Raw genomic sequence first — 19,107 nt, 5'->3', positions numbered from 1 at the left:
AAAAGATCATTACAGGGAATTATAGAGATTTAACAGAGACCCCTACCTCCACTCTCACCCCCTTCTCCCCTTCCCCTCCCTCCCTCCCTCCCTCCCTCCTTCTGGGGGGCTCAGTCCTCTCAGCTGACTTGGATTTGTTCAGAACTGTGAAGGAGTTTCTAAAACTCTTTTGTAACCTTGCACACAACATCAAGAAACAGGAGAAATGCAGGTTGATGCCGTTAAAACAGACAGCAGTAGCAGAAGAGTGGCATGGATCCTTTTTATAATTTGATGGTTTTTGAGTGTGAAAAGTGTTTGCTGTGAGTTATATTGCGTTATTTTGTCCTTTTTTTTCCTGGATTACGTTGCTGGATGTCCGACAAAGGGCTCTGCAGGGCTGGAGGAGAGAAGGCCGTAAGCTTCCTGCACTTCAGTGGAAGTTTGCTGTCGGAGCAAAAAAGTGAACCATGTTGAGAAAACCAGGGAAGCTATCTTTATCCTTCCCTCAGGTAGAAACAGCTCTCTTGGCATTGTCACTCCTGACATTTTAAGAGGAGGCGTGGTGAAAGAGTGACAGTGATCCAAAGATGTCGGACCTCAGCCAAGTTGCAGTGTACTCAGACTCTTCAGATATTTATAAGGTGAGTGATGCTGATGAGATGGATGACGGTGGGTAATGAAAGTGATGCACGTCACAAAGTTAGGACTTTTAGCAGGAGACTGGTCGTGGTCCATTGGGCTCATCAAAGAAACTGACTTTTTTTTGCATCTGAATAGCTGGCTTTACTTCATTTCAAGCCACATGGACTAGAAACGCTGCTATTCCAGTTTTATTTGCATGTATGCTAGTTTACAGTTATTGATCTGCATTGTGCAATCCTCCTTCTTAGCTGATTTGAAGCTGGTCATCTTTTCAGGCTGTAAATGTACTCTTGTCTCTCGCGTGTACATCATTGGCGTAAATGTCAATGTACTGTAATTAGTAGGGGTGTGCAAAAATATCGATACTACGATATATCGCGATATTTCGTCTTGAGGTACGTTATCGATACACTGGTGCCAAATATCGATATTTAAAAATGTTAAAATAAATAAATAATTTCTTTTTTTTTTTTTTGGCCCACCACCACCACCCCTCTTCGGAGGACAGCTTTATCTTTATTCAAACATAGGTATACAACCAAATAAAATTTTAAAAATGGTTTAAGTAGCTCTGAAACCCACACATATAGATATTTAATGATAGCTGTAGTCAGTGTGTGTGTTAAGAAGAGACACTGTGCAATACACTCTTTGTTTACTTGGCTGTCATTTATGTGAAATTGATTGACAATGTTTTGTAAATCCTGTGAAATGGATTCAGTGCAGTCAATAAATTCGAATTTCTTCAGTGACACAGATATCGTGATGTATCGTGGATGAGATTTCTTGCAATATATCGATTATCGCAGAATCGCTGTATCATGATATTATCGTTATTGTGGGCAAAATATCGTGATAGTATCGTATCGCGAGGTACCTGGTGATACCCAGCCCTAGTAATTAGGTGATAAAAGCACATTGGATTCACCCACATTTCCCATGATTATCTTCAATCTGTTGCTTAAAAGTGTCTGCAATCAATATTTTTTTCTTTTCAATAACAACATTTCAATTAAGAATGTGAAACCAACGTGAACACATTGTTGAGGGGTTAATTCAGCTCATTGTTTAACCGTCCAGCTCACGACTGAACTGTTTTGGTTCCTCTTAAAACCCTCTGTATGCCGCTGGCTCAGCACCAAGCCGCAGGCAAGGTTATGAACAGCTCACAAACACAGTGGAGCGTTTAGCCGCTAATGAGCCTGATTTTTCCCTCCCGCAGTTGGTAAAGGCTAAAAACAAAGCTAAGGCGCTGTGAATATTGAGCCTGTATGCGTCACGTGGCCAAACACAGGACTCTGAAGTCGGCCCATAACTGCCGGATGTGTGAATCAGAAGCTGTTTGCTATCATATCAAACTAAAATGTGATGATGTGTCCGTCCACTTCAAGTGTAGCATACTGAGTTCACAACTTGTGAGTGAGGATTTAGACAATAAACAGAAAATAAAGTTAGAACTCTTTTGCAGCAGTATCTACCCAAAGTTTGCAACCAGTCGTACCAGTAGGCTGTAGCAGCAGAGGCCCTGAGTGTGTTCATATGAGTCGAGGTTCATTGTATTTGAATTCAACTTTTCTTTTGAAAGAGCAAGAATATATGTATCTATTTCTTGAAGTAACGTGGTCTCATTGATAGTTTGATTCCCACCTCTCTCTGTTCTCTTTTTCCCCAGAATGTGTTCTGCAACCCTGCCTTTGAGCTGGAGGGGGAGCGTGAGGAGAAGGTGGAGGGATTCAGGACGTCCTCGTCCACCCCCGAACCAATCAAACCGCCAGCAGCCAGTGAGTCGACCAATCAGCGCGCTGCTTTCTGTCACTAACCTTGAACTGTATTATGTGTACTGGTAACATAGTTGCATCACTTAAACTCAGCTGGTTTCAGTCCAGATCTCTTGAGGAATGGTCAGGGAGTGTTGGTGAAACATGGTTAATATAGTTGATAGCTGTTACCAAGGATTAAAGGGGCAAGCCACCAATTTTACACATCAAAGATCAGTTAGCTTGTAATGGCTAATCTCACCACTGAAGAACGTTCTTAAAACCTAAAGTATAACACTAATGATGTCATAGTGATCTCGTCGGGGTTATCTCAGCCTCTATCTGGGACTATACATTTTTAAAAGAAAGCCTGTTACTAAAAACTGGAGGTGTAGATGTTTAAATACAAAGGTGAAATGTGGGGTTCTGTGTTTTCAGCTCCTGATTACTAGTGACTAAAAGTATCTCGGCTTCTGCTGCTTTAATTCAGATTTTTCCTGTTTACAATCTGTCTCTAAAAAGTTCAACAACTTTATGCAAGGGCAATAAAAAAAAACCCACAAGTGTACAAATACACAATCAAATTAAATATTCATTTTAAGTTTTAAATTTTTTGTTTTAATTTCAATTGTGAGAGGGAGGCAATTTGTAACATGGTTGCAATATTTCTTTAAGCTTTGCAGAATTAAGGACGACAACATATGAAACCATTCTAATAACCTAAACTAGGTGTTCGGAGAATTCAGAGAGTTGAAATCATGACAGTAGCATTGAAGATCTTCCTCGTCCTGTCACATACCCACATGTTTATGTTCTGTGTGCATTCCATCATTCAGGCCTAGGCTGGGGTGTGTTCGGGGTGTGTGCGATGCGTCTGCGGGCCCCGGGTGGCTGGGGGTTGGTGGTGGTCTCTGCTGCTGCCCTGCTCCTGTTGGCGGCCATCGGACTGGCGCTGGCCCTAATCCTCACACGTGAGTCACTGCTGCAGCCCTCATCTGTCATCGCAGATCAAGTGATTTACATTACAGTCAGATTCCATACAAACATTCCATACAAACTGAAAACATCAAGAATCATGGTTTTGCTAATGTTGCCCTGTTTGTGCTATTACTAGAAAGGTATCTTTGTGCTTTATTTATTCTGTCTGTTTCTGTCCCTGATTCAGAGATAAAAAGCCAGGCGGTGGAGCATCAGCTGCTGTCCACTAACCCTCCAGACCTGCTGAGTGCAGGAGATGGGGCATCCCCCACCTTACCCACAATCCCCGCCAACAGGAGTCACCTGGACAGTACAGCCGCGCCACAGCCCGCTAGGATCCCACCATCTGAAACACGTAAGAGATTCAAGCAAAATGGCTGCTTATATTGTAATTTATGTCCATCCTCACCCAGTGGAATCGTCCTCTCTGTCCTTTCCCTCTCTCAGGGTGTGGAGGGGTTTTGACTGACTCGGAGGGCAGCTTCAGCTCTCCAAACCACCCCGGCTCCTACCCTCCAAACTTGCTGTGTGTGTGGGTGATCCGAGTCCCACCCACTTCCGTGGTCCAGGTCCACGTTTCCTCTCTGGCTGTAGAGGGGCCGTCTCCCTGTCTGTTTGACTGGCTCGAGGTGCAGGAGCAGATAGGGCAGACCTCTGTGGTCACCAGGTTGGTCAGAGCTTTGCATTGTACTCACTCTCACTCTAGAGAAGAGAGCAAAAATGCCTGCAGTGTTTTATACGTTTTTTATCCTCAGGTAGTAACAGTGTTTGCAGGACTTAACCACTTAACGGGAGGGAATGATATACATTATATATTATGTGTTATTATATTATCTGGGTTGATGTCATTACTCTAAATCGTTGGTAGATGGCACCAAAGGTTTGTTTATAACCGGAGAGCACTTCTAGGTACTGAAAGCCTCTTGGAAAGATTTCAGTGCATGAGAATACTTTGACCTTTTTGCTTACTTGCATTCTTGGAAAGTGTCGTAACATGATTCATGAAATTCTAAAAAAAAAAAAATGTTGCACAACTTGCCCACAAATCCTTTTGAGAATTTACAGTGCAAAGTTCACACTCAAGTGGCTACTCCAAAGCCGTAATTGGAGATGAAAGCAGATTATTCAAATGAAAGGTTACGATTATTAAAAGTTGTTTCCCTTCCCTCCCGCAGGTTCTGTGGTAACGTGGCGCCACCAACAGTGAACACAAACAGCAGCACAGTGTGGGTCACCTTCCACTCTGATGGCAGCATCGCAGGCAGCGGCTTCACTGCACAGTACAGGGCCATTCTGCCCGGACACAGTTAGTTCCCCGTGTGTGTCTGCAAATACATGGACCCTCACATTCATGACCATTTGTGTTCATGTGCATCTGTGTGGGTCCTCTTTGTGTTTTCTCAGAGAGCTGCTCCAGAGAAGAGTTTATGTGCGACAGCGGCCGCTGTCTGCTGCCTGTGTCTGTGTGCGACGGTCACCCAAACTGCCACGACCAATCAGACGAGGCGAACTGCAGCCATAAACACAAAGGTGAGAACTAGAGCTGCAACAACTGCCCGTTTCATCGAATAGTTGATTACTCAAATGGAAGAAAATCAGTAGCTTTTTTGCTCATCGTTTCATTCTTCATACATAAACAGCAAACATTTTGGTTTCGCATTTAAGAAGGTGAAACCAAAATGTTTCACCTTCATAAACACAGTTTCCCACAACCCGAAGACTCTTCATGGATTGTTATAAATAACAATAAATGAAAAGTCTTTGGGTTGTGGGAAACTGTGATGAGCATTTAAAATAGTCGCTTGTTGCAGCCCGAATGCAGACAAAGTTAACACTGGCCATTGTTACTACCATAAAAACCCTTTCACAGAATGTGGCGGGGAGAAGAACGGGCCAAATGGTTACCTTTCGAGTCCAAACCATCCCAGGCCTTATCCTCACCAGCAGGTACATTTGTGACTGTGTGACACACTCCAAACTGGCCATAACATGTGTGTGTTTTCCACTCATCTTATGTAACGTTTCCCATCAGTTGTGCATATGGTATGTGACCGTTGAGGAGGGTCACGTCATCAAACTGAGCTTCAGGAACTTCAGCCTGGAGACTCAGGATGTGTGTGAGTTTGATTACGTGGAGGTGCACGACAGCGTTGATACTGGAGCTGGGAGAGTGCTGGGGAGGTGAGACCAGCGTTACCAATAACTTTACAGTCGCTTCCTGCGTTTTGAGGGTTAAAAAAAAATGTGTCACACCTTATGGGAGTTATATAACCACAGTGTTCTGAAGCAGATTTTGTTTGCCTCAGGTTTTGCGGTACCACCTTCCCTCCGGACCTGACCTCCTCGGGACCCCACATGACTGTAGTGTTTGTGGCTGATGAGGGAGTGGCTGACAGCGGCTTCAACGCAACATACCAGGCTGTGTCCGTACTGGACAGTGAGTTCTTGCTATTGTAAACCTAGATCATATTCTATCAAAGAGCTACTGGTGCCTTTCATTTCCCTCCAAACTTTCTTGTCTTTGCATATGTCCTCCCTTCTTCCTTCGCTTTTACTTCCTGTCACTACTAGGGCTGGGTATCACCAGGTACCTTGCGATACGATACTATCACGATATTTTGCCCACGATAACGATAATATCACGATACAGCGATTCTGCGATAATCGATATATTGCAAGAAATTTCATCCACGATACATCACGATATCTGTGTCACTGAAGAAATTCAGAATTTATTGGCTGCACTGAATCCATTTCGTAGGATTTACAAAACATGGTCAATCAATTTCACATGAATGACAGCCAAGTAAACAAAGAGTGTATTGCACAGTGTCTCTTCTTAACACACACACTGACTACAACTATCATTAAATATCTATATGTGTGGGTTTCAGAGCTACTTAAACCATTTTTAAAATTGTATTTGGTTGTATACCTATGTTTGAATAAAGATAAAGCTGTCCTCCGAAGAGGGGTGGTGGTGGTGGGCTAAAAAAAATATTTATTTATTTATTAAAACATTTTTAAATATCGATATTTGGCACCAGTGTATCGATAACGTACCTCAAGATGAAATATCGCGATATATCGTAGTATCGATATTTTGGCACACCCCTAGTCACTACTGTTCCTTTTTCCTCCTTGCATCAAATATTACCTCTTTTTGAACATTTTCCTTTCTTCTCTGACCCAAATCTACTCTTCGGAACCTGTCAGTTTATACCTGACACTTTGTTAAACTTTATCAGAGGCCCACATCCTTTCCCTATGCCTCTGTGCCTCCTCCTTTGCTCTTCACATTGTGGTGTGTTGCTTTCTGTAACCCTGTCTTGCATGTTTTCCATATTCAAAGGGACATGTGGTCCCAGCCAGTTTGCCTGCAGTACAGGGGGGTGCCTTCAGCAGCAGTGGTTGTGCGACGGATGGAATGACTGCCCCGATGGAGCAGACGAGCAGGGCTGTGGAAACTCCACCTACCCCCCCTTCAGTAAGCCCAAGTTATCTCTGACCCCGATCAGAGTCTCGCTGTAACTGATACTGTAGTTTTTGTTTTGATGTTGAAATAGCTCCTAAAACAAACAAAAAAAAGAGAGGTCACTAGCAAAACGCTGAGGCACTTATCAATCATAATTTACTTTGCATACTAGAGACTGAAGGCTCTGGAAGTTGGAAAAAGAAGAACAGGATTGATTCCTTTTCTCTGTGCTCTCAGCCTCGTCGTGCGAGTTCATCGAGGTAGAGATGTGTCAAGGTCTGAGCTACAACCTCACCTCGTTCCCAAACATCTGGCTGTCCATTGCTGATCAGAGAGAAGCCGCCACACTCCTGCGACAGTACCGGGTAAAGAAGCTGCCCTCAAAACTTACATGATTTCCTTTTATTTCCTTGCTGCTGTTGTATTATCCGCAAAAACTGGGCCGCTTGATAAAAAAAACCAACAACACATTAACAGCCCTACATAAACTGGTAGCTATGGCTTCTTTCAACAACTGTTCGGCTATTTCAAGCCAGACGTTCAACCTCACACACTCCTCTTTTCTCCATTTTTGCCATCCAGGTGCTGATGGAGCTGGCGTGCTTCGAGCCCTTGCGCAGGCTGGTGTGTGGAATGTTTTTGCCCCAGTGCAGCCCACAGGGTGGCGTCCTCCAGCCCTGCCGCTCCGTCTGCTCCTCTGCTGAGAGGCAATGCAGCCAGGCCCTGGATCTCTTCTCCTTCAGCTGGCCCTTCAACTGCCACCTCCTGCCCGACTCACAGGACCCCATGGAGTGCTCCCTGCCTTGAGGCCTCAAGAGTTTGAATTCTCAGTTGCGTTGTTCTTAAGAGATGAACTTCTCCACCCGAGTGTACTTTGGTGTTTGAGGACTGATGAGCTCGCATTTCACAGACCTGGATACTGATTTTCCGGACACGGCATTCAAGAGATGTGTTGTTGAACACATTTTGACTATAGCGTGACTGCAACTCTCATTACACACTACTGCCTACGAAGCCTGTGGTGCATGCAGACAACTGTGGCGCAGCAGTCATTTTTAGAAGCCTCCAAGTATGTAAATGAAATGTTCAGGGTTTTTTTTGCGTGATTTAGATACCAAGACTAAATGAAGGTTTTCCCATCTCCCTCTCCAATAGAAATCAAACTGTTGTAAATTGTCTTTTTGCACTATTTATTGCTTTTGATGTCAATCATGTAAAAACTGATCTCACCGATGAAGACTGAATGAATACAGAGAAAACCTTTAAGATAACCTTTATTGCATTGTTCATCAACACACCACACGATGTGCTAATATCGCTTCAGGGTTAATAACAGTCCTAATTAGATTGAGCGTGAGAATTATCAAATCAAAACAAATGATTCATGGGCATCAGTTGAATAACACTGGAAATTATGAAGTCTCTCACAGCTGTGCTTTGCTGAGCCCACACGTTAAAATGCAAGAAACATAAGACTCCTGTAAAAAACATGTCAAACCATGTAAAACCTATGCGGCAAGTCATCTCACTGACTCACTGATTTAACTTGATGAAATCTGTTAAATTGGTAACTGGTGGTACAGAGGATTTAAAAGCTGATAAAACAAGGATTCGTAAGAATATAAATAAAGCAGTCCATAATATATACTGATACTGTTCAGGTAAGAATCAATCAGGTGTAATTAAGCACTGACACTGCTTCTTGATGTTGCTCCATAGCTGTTCTACACATTCATGGCCAGGACTTCCAACCCCCGGTCTTCATCGACGCCATCAGCACAGCAGGCCATCATCTTTATACACATGATCCATTCAACAGATTCTTTAAAAAAAACCAAGGCTCAGAGGTTGCACAAGTGGAAAAATCCTTTTCCTGAGTCTGATACTCCCTGAAAGGAAATTACCTTCATAAATGAGAACGAGTGAATTAAACCATTTAGTGTTCACATTGATTCCTGATGTGATTTTGCGGCACATAGCTTGACCGCACGTTTTGACATAATCAAATGTTTGCGCCACATGGAAGATGTGCTGAAGTACTTTACATTGCTAAGGAGGAACGATGAGTTTCAGGGTATGGTCTAGGGCGATAGCTGTCAGGCCCCACACTCGATGCTTCCCGTTACGAAACACAGGGAGGGTGTATCCATACTTGTCACCGGTGCGGAAGTGCGTGTAGCCACGGTTTTGAGGGTTGCACAAGTGGGACAAGGACAGGGTGAAAATCTCCTCCACCTGAGACAGAAACAGACTGATTAAGTCCACTTTTAACTTAGGTTCTAAACAGAAACTAGAAAGTTTGATATGAACCTTTGTGTATGTTAGGGCCAAGTCAGTATGTTAAGGCCAATTGTGGTGTGACATCATAGCAGCACAAACAGAGACTTGCATAAACTGTATAAAACATGATTTGATATGACGTGACGTGCAATTTTGATGTCCAAAGCACATTTATGGAGTAAAAATACAAAAAATGTTAGTAAAAAACACATTATTTCAATCTATGAGTCTCTGTTTATCTAATGATAGGAAAATGTATTGAGGGTTTTACAAAGTTTAAGAGTTATTAGACACAATGGTCACAAAATGTCATACCGGATAACTGTCCGGACCTCATGATGAAATGCAAAAAAGCTACAAAGTAGTTGAAAAGAAAATAAATTTAAAAATCTCTGCTCCAGGCATTATTGTATGGGTGTTGCCTTTTGATATATGAAAATGTTACAAAAAATATGACATCCAGTGGATTGTTATGCTTTGGAGCAGCTTGTCCCAAAACTGGTATGTCAGCCAATGTCATCTGGGATAACAAGCAATCTGGAGCAAATTTATGGGGCATTATGGGGCACACATTATCAGAGAGGCAGTAAGGCCATCAGGAAGACCCAAAAGGACCCCCAAACAATGGTGAAAGGTTAAAAAGTCTCTCTTAAAACGTGCTTTGTTTACTCTTTTCAGTCACTGGTACACTACGTCGTAAAATCCTGTGTCATATGGGATAACGCTAAAAAACATATGTGAAAACTCATTCACGTTATCGTTATCGTTATCCGGTATGACATTTTTGACTGGTGTCATCAAATAAAATACATTTTTGAAGATGAGATTTTAAAAATGAGTAAATAACATCCTCAACAAAGGTAAAAACTACATTGATCTGCAGTTTTAACCTATTTACATTTTTGGTCAACTTGAAACCTTATTCGTCACACATCTCCACTATGTGCAAAAACAAAACCTCCAGTCATTTAGACACGTCAAAACCATTTAAACCAAGGAAGAAATACAATGTACTGTACCTCTCCAGGGTTTGGTTTGAAGGATAACTCCTCCAAGGGACCAAGGTTAGCCAGAACAGGAGCAATCAACATCCCCGACTGGTGAGAGAGACAAAAGACAAAAGACAGAAACAACGTCACATTCAGACACAGATTTAGCACGAAATGTTCACATTTGGTAGAATGAAGTAGAATTAACTGTTAAGCCTTGTTTTAACAGTGACTAGAGTCTGTCCCCAAACACATTCTTATTTATTATGAAGATTTATTAGCCCCTGGTCTAACTTTATAGTAAAACCTGAGACAGTTTGTAGTGGACATGAAGAGTGTCTCAAGACCTAATGAGTGCTGGAACAATGTATCTATCAAGTTTGCAATCGACAGAATCCTTTGCAGTTCTGGATCGCTTGCCAGATTAAACAAGCATGTTTCCACTGTGAACTCTTGAAATTTGTGATTAAAATTATTCACTATTTGCATTTTTTTTATAAACATCTAAGGAGTGTGTGATTTATCAAAAAAAATAATTGACAGCTTAATTGATGATTACAATTAGTGGCCCTATTTATAACTTTATATCCCACTTTGAATCGATGGTGTACCACCAAGGGTTTCACGATACAAAATTAAAATCATCAAATTTCCCCATGTGGGTGCACGGCTTAAACGCTTTCAGATATAACACTTACCATGTCCCTCAGAGGTTTCAGGATGCCCCAGACCTTCTCTGCTGACACATTCACACCCAGCTCCTCCCTGGCTTCCCTCAACGCTGTGGCCACCACATCTCTGTCTGATGGATCACTCTTTCCTCCTGCAAAACTAAAAATGACTGGAAATGAGAACAGATGCCGTACTCTACTTAATACTTACTTTATAGTGTAGCCTATTTCTATCCTCCCACTCACCTGACATCTCCCTTGTGCCTTCCCTTCAGTGTGCTGGAGCGCAGAGTGAAGAGAAATGCCGGCTCGCCCTCGACAGAGCAGAGAGAGACCAGGACTGCCGCCCATTTTGCCGGGTTCTTTCCCTGGCTCTGACTCGAAGCTTTTCCCCCCTTTTCTGCCTCGTACAGCTTCAAGTTGGGCCCCAGCTTCTCTCGACACCTGTTTTCATTCCCGAGAGATAGACAGTCTCTCCAGGTTTCTGCCACGAGAGGGGCAGCCTGATGAACAGCTCGGGCTTGGACAGAGTAGATGCTGGACGGATGCGGTGTACTTTCAGAGTGGTTCAAAATCCATGGCTGATGTGTTGACAAGCTGAAAGATCTAACAATGTGCCGTCTGTGATTTAAATGGCGTTGAAGGTTACACTGAGTCTTATACGTGGAACTGAGAGAAGGTTGGCGAATGTCCCAAGGACTTCTCCAGGATTGAAGGCATGGTGTGTTGATTAAACAGTCCTTGTAAGTGCTCACAGCTTTGAGGTTTTGACCTAAATCTTCCACTGCAGTGCATTTCCACGAATCAGATGCGTGTCTTGCCTTTGCAAAAGCAGACACCTGAGGGGGGTGACGATGATGGCTGGATAAAATGGCTTTGGACAGGAGGCTTTGAATGGAAGCCTCTCTCAGCTGCCGATTATCACAGTCCGTACCAATAAAAGGCAGCTGTGTCGAAGAGGATCCAGTCTCTGTGGACAATGATGTACCCTCCTTACTTCCATGGATGCCTTCATATCGCCTTTCCTTCGTGGCTGATGCACCTTGCCATCCAGCACCAGTGTGCTCAGAGAAAGCAGCAAGGTGAGAGTCTCTCAACAGCAACAATGGCCTAATGGGACAAGTCAGGATCTGAGGGCCCCTAAACATCCTGTAAAAACAAATAGAAACAGACAAGGACAGTATGACTGGCACCGGTTAATGAGGATCGTTGTGCTCATCAGCCATTTACACCAAAACGCGACTGCGTGTGAAGTTCAGTCAATGTAACTCCTGACTCCACCTGCAGGAGGACTGATTACGTGTTGGAGAGCCGGTGAGCAGAAGGGTCACAGCTGATCTGGGCTGAGAAATCACTACTGTAGTACTTCTTAAGCTTAGAGAGTTTATCAAAGCTCTCACACCGACATAGACGACTACATTCAGCTTTGCCTCAATTCCCCAAACCAACAAATTTCAGCGGTTAGTCCTTAAAAGTCGGCTGTAGTTAGTCCATCACTTCCATCCCTGTCAAACTTTGGCTTACTAGCTACAGCTGCTAGTTAGCAAGCGTAACTAAGTTGACAGTCTAGAAAAAAGTAACACAAGTCAAAGTGTCGGGTTGGTGGCTTCTCAGCCATCGACTAGAACTATAAAAAGCTGTTTTTTGTAGTCGTCAAGACCATCTTAGGCTACGAAAGCAGCTGTCGGGGTACACGCAGCCTAGCCTGCTAACACATTAGCATACAACTGGCCAAAAACAAAGCGAGATTAATGTCGTAGCCCGATACCTAAGCCGTGTCAGTGGTAAGCACTGGACATATTCCACACGAAGTTAGTACACACGCCACTCGCCCATTTTTAGGATCAAAATGTGATTTGAAAGCAGAAAACACTGACCTTAACACTCGAACAGCAGCTGGCCTGTTGCCCAGCTAGCAAGCCGGCTGCCACTAGTCAATATGGCGCTGGGCAGCTTCGTGCGCGTCAGTGTTGCCCTCACTGCGCTGTGATGACGCCAAACTTCTTTCACAACTCTTCCACAGCTTGCATCTACAGAAAGTAAATGTAGGGTGGGGGTGAGGATGAATATTTACATTATTTACAGATGAAGTCATTGGGGGGGAAACCCCCTCCATCTCTGCAGTTTACATCACTAGTCACGTGACTCACGTCCTCAGAGGTGAAAAAACCTGTCTGTCCTCAATGGACTTGGCACTATCCAAGGCTGAGATCACTGTAACTTTAGTTTCAGAAGAGCCTAACATCACTGTCTGGCTCAAATTCTGATCATTATATGATTTCATTGTTGGTAATAACTTTTTCTAACATTTTCACACAAAGTTGCCATTTATTCAAGAGGGCCACATTTTTCCATTTGACAAACCGGGTAAGCACCGATGAGGTAAGCGGGAGAAACTCCTCGCCTCACCTGTTTTACCAGCCGCACCCTGAGCCCAACCCGCCTCTCGTTTTAAAGCTGCATGTCATTCATGTGAACTGGCATTTCAGCCCAGCCACCCTCGGGTCTCTTTGATTTAATTTCTCTGACTTGCTTGCGTTATTTTACTTTTTATAACCTATCCAAACAGAGAACCTCCAGGTTGTCCAGACATCCAGGTCTGACCTCCAACAAAACTAGCTCATCCCTCTCCGTTCTAACCGGCACCACATGGCCTCAGCCTGGCCTGAAGAGGAGACCTTTGCCTGCCCAGTATGCCTGGACACCCTGAAGGATCCGGCCACGCTGCCCTGTGGACATTCATACTGCTTGGTCTGTATACAGAGCCACTGGGACAAGGGACACAGCAAGGGTCAGTACAGCTGCCCTCAGTGTAGGCAGGTTTTCAGCCCTCGTCCCTCGCTGGCCAGGAGCACTTTGCTGGTGGAGGCCATGGAGAAACTGAGAACCAACAGCATCAAGCACAGCCCTTCCACAGCTGTCTCCTCTGCCCCACCTTCGATGCCTATCTACCTGGAGGTCCTACCAGATACAGTGCCGCGTCAAGGCAGCATGTACCCTAAGCTTCCCACTGTGGAGCCTAGACCCTGCCCTCAACACAACCGTCCCCTGGACCTGTTTTGCCATGAAGACAAGGAGTGTGTGTGTGAGGTGTGTTGTCAGCATGGACACCAGGGACACCACGTGCTCAAACCACAGGAAGAGAGGAGGGAGAGACAGGTGTGTAATGGATAAGGCAGATATCACCAGGGTAATGTCATCAGTGGTCCCGAGTAGTTTTTCTCTAATGTTGGTCTTGGTGTTTAAGATGAAATACAGAGCTGTGTCTTCCCAAGTGTAGCATTTGTGAAAATGTAGCTGAACTTGAAATACTCGTAAAACAACTGCCTTTACCGTGAATGCAAAGCCATTTGTGTTTTCTGGCCAATGTTGTGAAATCAACAAATGACTCATCAAAAAGTGCCATAAGAGTGTGTGTGTGGCACTCTTTTTTTTGTACCAAGCCATGGATGATGTGTGTATGTGTGCGTGTGTGTCTAGAAAGAGCTGGTTCAGATGCAGGAAGACGTACGGAGGAGAATCAAGGAGACTGAAAAGAAGCTTATCGAGATTCCACATGCTGCTCGCCAACACAAGGTTGGTTGTTGTTCCGTATGGTGTCGAAATCTCTGCACCTAGTCACCATTTCCGATGTCTTCCTTGTGACAGTTTTTAGATTCTTTGCCTTGTCATCATTTCCTCATCCTTGACCCGTTCGCTCCCAGGCCCTGGTGCAGGCTCTGCAGCAAGAGAGCACATATTTATTCTCAGGGCTCATCAAGAACATGAGTCTAACGGGCGAGGAGGTCGGTGAGCTCCTCAGCACCCATGAGACCGCCTTAGGCAGCCGGGTTGAGGGGCAGATCCACAGCCTGGAGCAGGAGGTGGCACAGCTGCGCTGGAGGAGTGAGGAGCTGAGCAGGCTGGCCGACATGCAGGACCACATCTGCTTCTTGAAGGTAGTGAGTGTGAGGCAGGGTGGTGCTGGTCACTGGGTAAATACAGGATGAGGTCAGGCATCATTAAAATGGGAAACTTTATGGTTAAACTTTGTGTTATCTGAAGAATTTTCACATCATGGAGCCGCTGGATGAGACTGGTGCCACCGGAGAGTCAATACTGAATCGGGAGGAGGCAGTGGTTGCCTCTGTCCGCTCAGCCATGAGAGAACTACAGGAGTCGATACAGGAACTCTGCAAAGCCAGCCTGGCCAAGATCGTCACAATAGGTCAGTTCTTCTCTTCTCTTCTCTTCTCTTCTCTTCTCTTCTCTTCTCTTCTCTTCTCTTCTCTTCTCTTCTCTTCTCAACACTTTTCCTTTTCGTTGTAGTGAATCAAGACCCTGTGGCTCCAACAGTTAATGGTGCAGCAGCAGCAGCAGCAGCAGGCACTACAGCAGCTAACATCAGTGGTCCTGTCACAGCGCAAAACACAGGTATGGTTCACTTAAAATCAAACAGAATTTCAAGCTGAGAACAAGTTAAACTGAAGAAAAGGACCCCCTCAGATCTTTTTGTTGTTTCTCACAATTCCTCCACTCTCCCGCAGTGTATGAAATGATGACAGACCCTCCACCTTTGCCACCTCCACGACCTCAACGTAAGTTACCTTGAAAACTTCACATCTTTGTCTCTGCAGTGTTAATATTTAGCTTCATCTACTTTTATGTTATTTCCCCAAGAGCACAAAGATTCGTCCAAATCGCCATCTCTACATCCTGCAGGTCCTACAGGTAAGAGTAAGAAAGCTGGCTACAGTAAATGGTAAAAAGTTTCCCTTATGTTAGATGTCATGTAGTTGATATTCTGTGTGATTTCCTCTCTCCCCTTCTCTCTGGACATGAAGCTTCTGCCCCTCCTCCACCCTCCCCTCCTCTGCCTCATGGTAAATAAAAAAGCATTAGGATCTGCCTGGACTCATCAATCAACTACAACACCTTTTGATCTCTGATTGATATTCGTTTTTGGTTTTTTTCCTCCTAGCGACGCCTGTAACACCAATGGGTCTCGTTAATCCGGAACCAAAGACGAGAGAAGAAATGCTGAAGTGTGAGTCTATGGCCCTCCACACTATGAAACCGTTTATAGAACCCAGTGTCAAATCCTTTTTAGTCCAGAGTCTTCACTAAAATGCATCCTCTCTCTTCAGTTCGCTTCGAACCCACCATGGATCCCAACACGGTGTATCGCCATGTCCAGCTGTCAGATGGAGGTCGTAAGGCCACGATGCGGGCTGAGAACGTGAACCCAGCAGACCATCCGGAGCGCTTCCACTTCTGGAGACAGGTTCTCTGCAGAGAGCCCCTGGCAGGCAGCCCCTACTACTGGGAGGTGGAGTGGACTGGCCAGAAGGTGGATCCTTAGATATTAGTGGGCAAACGGGGGGCTTCAATTAGATATGTGCTTCATATAGTAAATGAATTGAAATCATGGTTATATTTGTAAGAATTTAATATAAACTTGTGGCACTAAATCGAACAGCAACTGTTACCCATTGATTCAGGGTCCTGTTTGCCCAAATGGCAGGTATGAAACAGCTCTCCAGCCACAGAAGGTGACAATAATAATCTTGATATTTAAGAGCAAAATAAAGTCACATCCTCATAAGCAGTCTGTCCAAAAAAAAGCTGGACTCCAGTATTATATCTCTTGTCCCTTTTCTAAACTTGGATATAAAAATGAACAATTTTCACCAAAGTATACCCAGATATTGAAAGAAATGGAAGAAGTATCAACTGGTTTCGATCAGGGATGTATTTGCTCACGCACGCCCAAAATGTAGCATTTACTGCAGCTTTTTAAAATAAGTTTTAAAATAAAATCGATCGATTGAAATGTCTCCCTCTGGATTTAGTGTAATGACTTGAGAGATCCCTTAAAGGAAAGTTTGCAGAAAAAATCCTCATCAGTTTAAAATGATAACTTGTTAACTGCAAACCTGCAAAAATATTGACATCTCCATCAACTTCAGGCATACTTTGTGTTCAGTTAACATGCCAACACACTGTAAACACTACCTGCTATGCATCAGCATATTGGCATTGTCATTTTGAGTGTGTTAGCATGTCAACAATAGCTCAGAGCACTAATGTCATTACAAGCAGCCTCAAAGAGCCTCTCGAATTAATGTTAGCTCATAGTCTTATTAAATAAATCCAAATAGTAATGGGCATGTATAAACCTTTTGAGGACGTGGGAAACACCTGGATTAGCTTCCTGTCCTTATCTATTTTTTTCCTGTCCCACCACACAGATCACCATCGGCGTGGCCTACAAGGAGATTGAACGTAAAAGTTCCGATGACGACAGCCGTTTGGGCCACAATGCTCTGTCCTGGAGCTTGTACTGGTCCGGGACCGGCTTCTCCTTCTGGCACGACGGCAAGGAGAAACAGCTGGGCTCGCCTAAGGCCCGAAGGATTGGCGTCTTTCTGGACCAGCATGCAGGGATTCTGGCCTTTTACCGCATCGCCAACGACCAGGCTGATCTCATCCACCGGCACCAGAGCCAGTTCACTGGGCCACTGTACCCAGGATTCAGGTTCTGGGCAAGGGTAGGGGCAACAGTGACCATTTGCCAGTTGGATTGAATTGTAAATGACTAAATTTGGCTGTATGTTTTTTTGTTTTGCTACAACCTGCTTGAAGCAAGTGACATTATGACATTTTAAAAAGGAATTGAATGTGTTCTTGCTATGGAGATTTGTATGATGAGAAAAGAAAAATGATCAGGAATGTCTTGTTTACATGTCTTTTTGGACCGACTCTTACCGATGTAAGTGATCTAAAATGTCTTTATACGTTAATAAAGGAGTACACAAATATAATCTATAAATCTTTTTCTTCACACATTGTTTTTTTGGAATGAAGGTTAACATCTCAAAGCGTTTAAGTTTTCCCTGGAAACGTGTTTATTGTTTTAGTGACCTGTAGTGTAAAGTGTTAATGTTATAAAGACAGTTTCGGAAGTATACTTTAACCTTTGTGCAATGATGTAGTGTAACGAAGTACATTAACTCAAGCACTGTACTTTAGTACAATTCTGAGGTACTCGTACTTTACTTGAGTATTTCCATTTTCTGCTACTTTACTGGCACATACTACATTTTTAGAGGCAAGTATTGAACACCTTAATCCAATAGATTTATTTGGTAACTTGTTGCTAAGTTGCTAGTTACTTTGTAGATTGCTGTATCAAAGCAAAATCAGCTCATTTTAAAATGACTTTAAAATATTTAGCAAATAAAAAAAATAAACAAAAATCAACTGATTCCAATCATCCAGATAAATGCTGAATTTCTGATCTAATAATCAGAACCACAGTATACATTATATACACACATGGAAATACATATATTTATACATAATTTACTTTAACTTGTTCTACTTTTGAATACAGTTACAGACAAAATTACATACTAAGTACATCTAATGTCAGATGCTTTGAGACTTTTACTTATGTAACACTTGTTTGGGTGACTTCCACTTAAACCAAAGTCATATTTTAACAACATATCTTCACTTTTACTCATATATAACTTTTGGGTACTCTGTGCAACACTGACCTCTTTTAACTGAAGGATAAACCAGAGTATCCTACTGCTGATCTTCTCTTAGATCCTCCACAACTCGGTGACCTAATTGCTTTTAAACTTCATCTCCATTCATAAGTTATCTGTCACATCTGTAGTGTTCTCTTGTGGATTTGGTAAGAACTATTTTGACATTCATTGGTCTTTGTCCAACCACTCGTTTCTCTTGACACAGCAAAGATGTCATTCATTGAGTCGATAATTGTGTTCAATCAGAGATTTATTTTGACAGAAATTCTCAAATTCTCACTCCTGTAGTCGTTTTGCTGCCATTACAAGCATAGCCTCGTTTTGTGCTTGTAAACCCGCGAAATTCAACACTATTCACAGGAGGACAATGAAACTATCGTTTTACACGTGGTGGTGATGGTTTGTTGTGTCCTGGCCTGATTGAAAAAGTTGGACAAATAATGAAGATATAATGTCGGAAGCTGCGTTCATCCAGGCCGGCTTCTGGGGGCAAAATCTAAATTAAAAAGTCATCTAATGGTATGGAAAACAACACTGCAGTATTCAACATATAGTGCATTGATGAAACACACAAATGTGCTCCTGTTATTCCTCTTTTAAACAGGTTTATGTGAACTGAACTCCACAGTATATTCAGCACTGCAAGAGAATACAGCAAAAACATACACAGCAAACAAACACACTTTGATACTCAAAAAAGAATTGCTTGTGCTTGCAAACACAAATCAGAGGCATTATCTCGGTGTGCTGGTGGGAACATTGAACCGCATGGACAAGTTGACTCGAAAGACAGGT

General features: G+C 43.3%; 3 protein-coding genes across 5 annotated transcripts; 2 read left to right on the top strand and 1 right to left on the bottom strand.

Moving 5' to 3' along the window:
* The first annotated feature begins 190 nt into the window (after positions 1-190).
* On the top strand, positions 191-8,105 carry mfrp (membrane frizzled-related protein). The gene is made up of 13 exons (XM_030391839.1): positions 191-623; positions 2,297-2,405; positions 3,218-3,352; positions 3,547-3,714; positions 3,807-4,026; positions 4,535-4,665; positions 4,764-4,889; positions 5,230-5,306; positions 5,392-5,540; positions 5,666-5,796; positions 6,712-6,846; positions 7,072-7,199; positions 7,417-8,105. The coding sequence occupies exons 1-13, from the start codon at positions 570-572 to the stop codon at positions 7,639-7,641; spliced, it is 1,788 nt and encodes a 595-aa protein (XP_030247699.1). The 5' UTR covers positions 191-569; the 3' UTR covers positions 7,642-8,105.
* Positions 8,092-12,788, bottom strand: nudt8 (nudix hydrolase 8). The gene is made up of 5 exons (XM_030391847.1): positions 12,652-12,788; positions 11,021-11,923; positions 10,802-10,934; positions 10,134-10,211; positions 8,092-9,069 (listed from the first exon to the last, which is right to left on the bottom strand). Exons 2-5 carry the CDS (start codon positions 11,920-11,922, stop codon positions 8,884-8,886), a joined length of 1,299 nt encoding a protein of 432 aa, XP_030247707.1. The 5' UTR covers position 11,923; positions 12,652-12,788; the 3' UTR covers positions 8,092-8,883.
* ftr86 (finTRIM family, member 86) lies at positions 11,923-17,577 on the top strand. Of its 3 annotated transcripts, none has more exons than XM_030391827.1 (12): positions 11,923-12,088; positions 13,344-13,933; positions 14,255-14,350; positions 14,479-14,712; positions 14,819-14,981; positions 15,083-15,187; positions 15,301-15,351; positions 15,434-15,484; positions 15,598-15,636; positions 15,735-15,800; positions 15,901-16,103; positions 17,005-17,577. In XM_030391827.1, exons 2-12 carry the CDS (start codon positions 13,424-13,426, stop codon positions 17,338-17,340), a joined length of 1,854 nt encoding a protein of 617 aa, XP_030247687.1. In that variant the 5' UTR covers positions 11,923-12,088; positions 13,344-13,423; the 3' UTR covers positions 17,341-17,577. The 3 variants fall into 3 exon arrangements, with proteins under 3 accessions (XP_030247687.1, XP_030247690.1, XP_030247680.1); XM_030391830.1 differs by having other exon boundaries at positions 11,923-12,234; XM_030391820.1 differs by lacking the exon at positions 11,923-12,088 and adding an exon at positions 12,718-12,830.
* The last annotated feature ends 1,530 nt before the right edge of the window (positions 17,578-19,107 follow it).

The sequence above is a fragment of the Sparus aurata genome, chromosome 2 (genome assembly GCF_900880675.1).
Source record: "Sparus aurata chromosome 2, fSpaAur1.1, whole genome shotgun sequence".
Lineage (NCBI taxonomy): Eukaryota > Metazoa > Chordata > Actinopteri > Spariformes > Sparidae > Sparus > Sparus aurata.
Note: the sequence above shows the minus strand (reverse complement) of the source record. Positions and strands in the feature narration are given on the sequence as shown.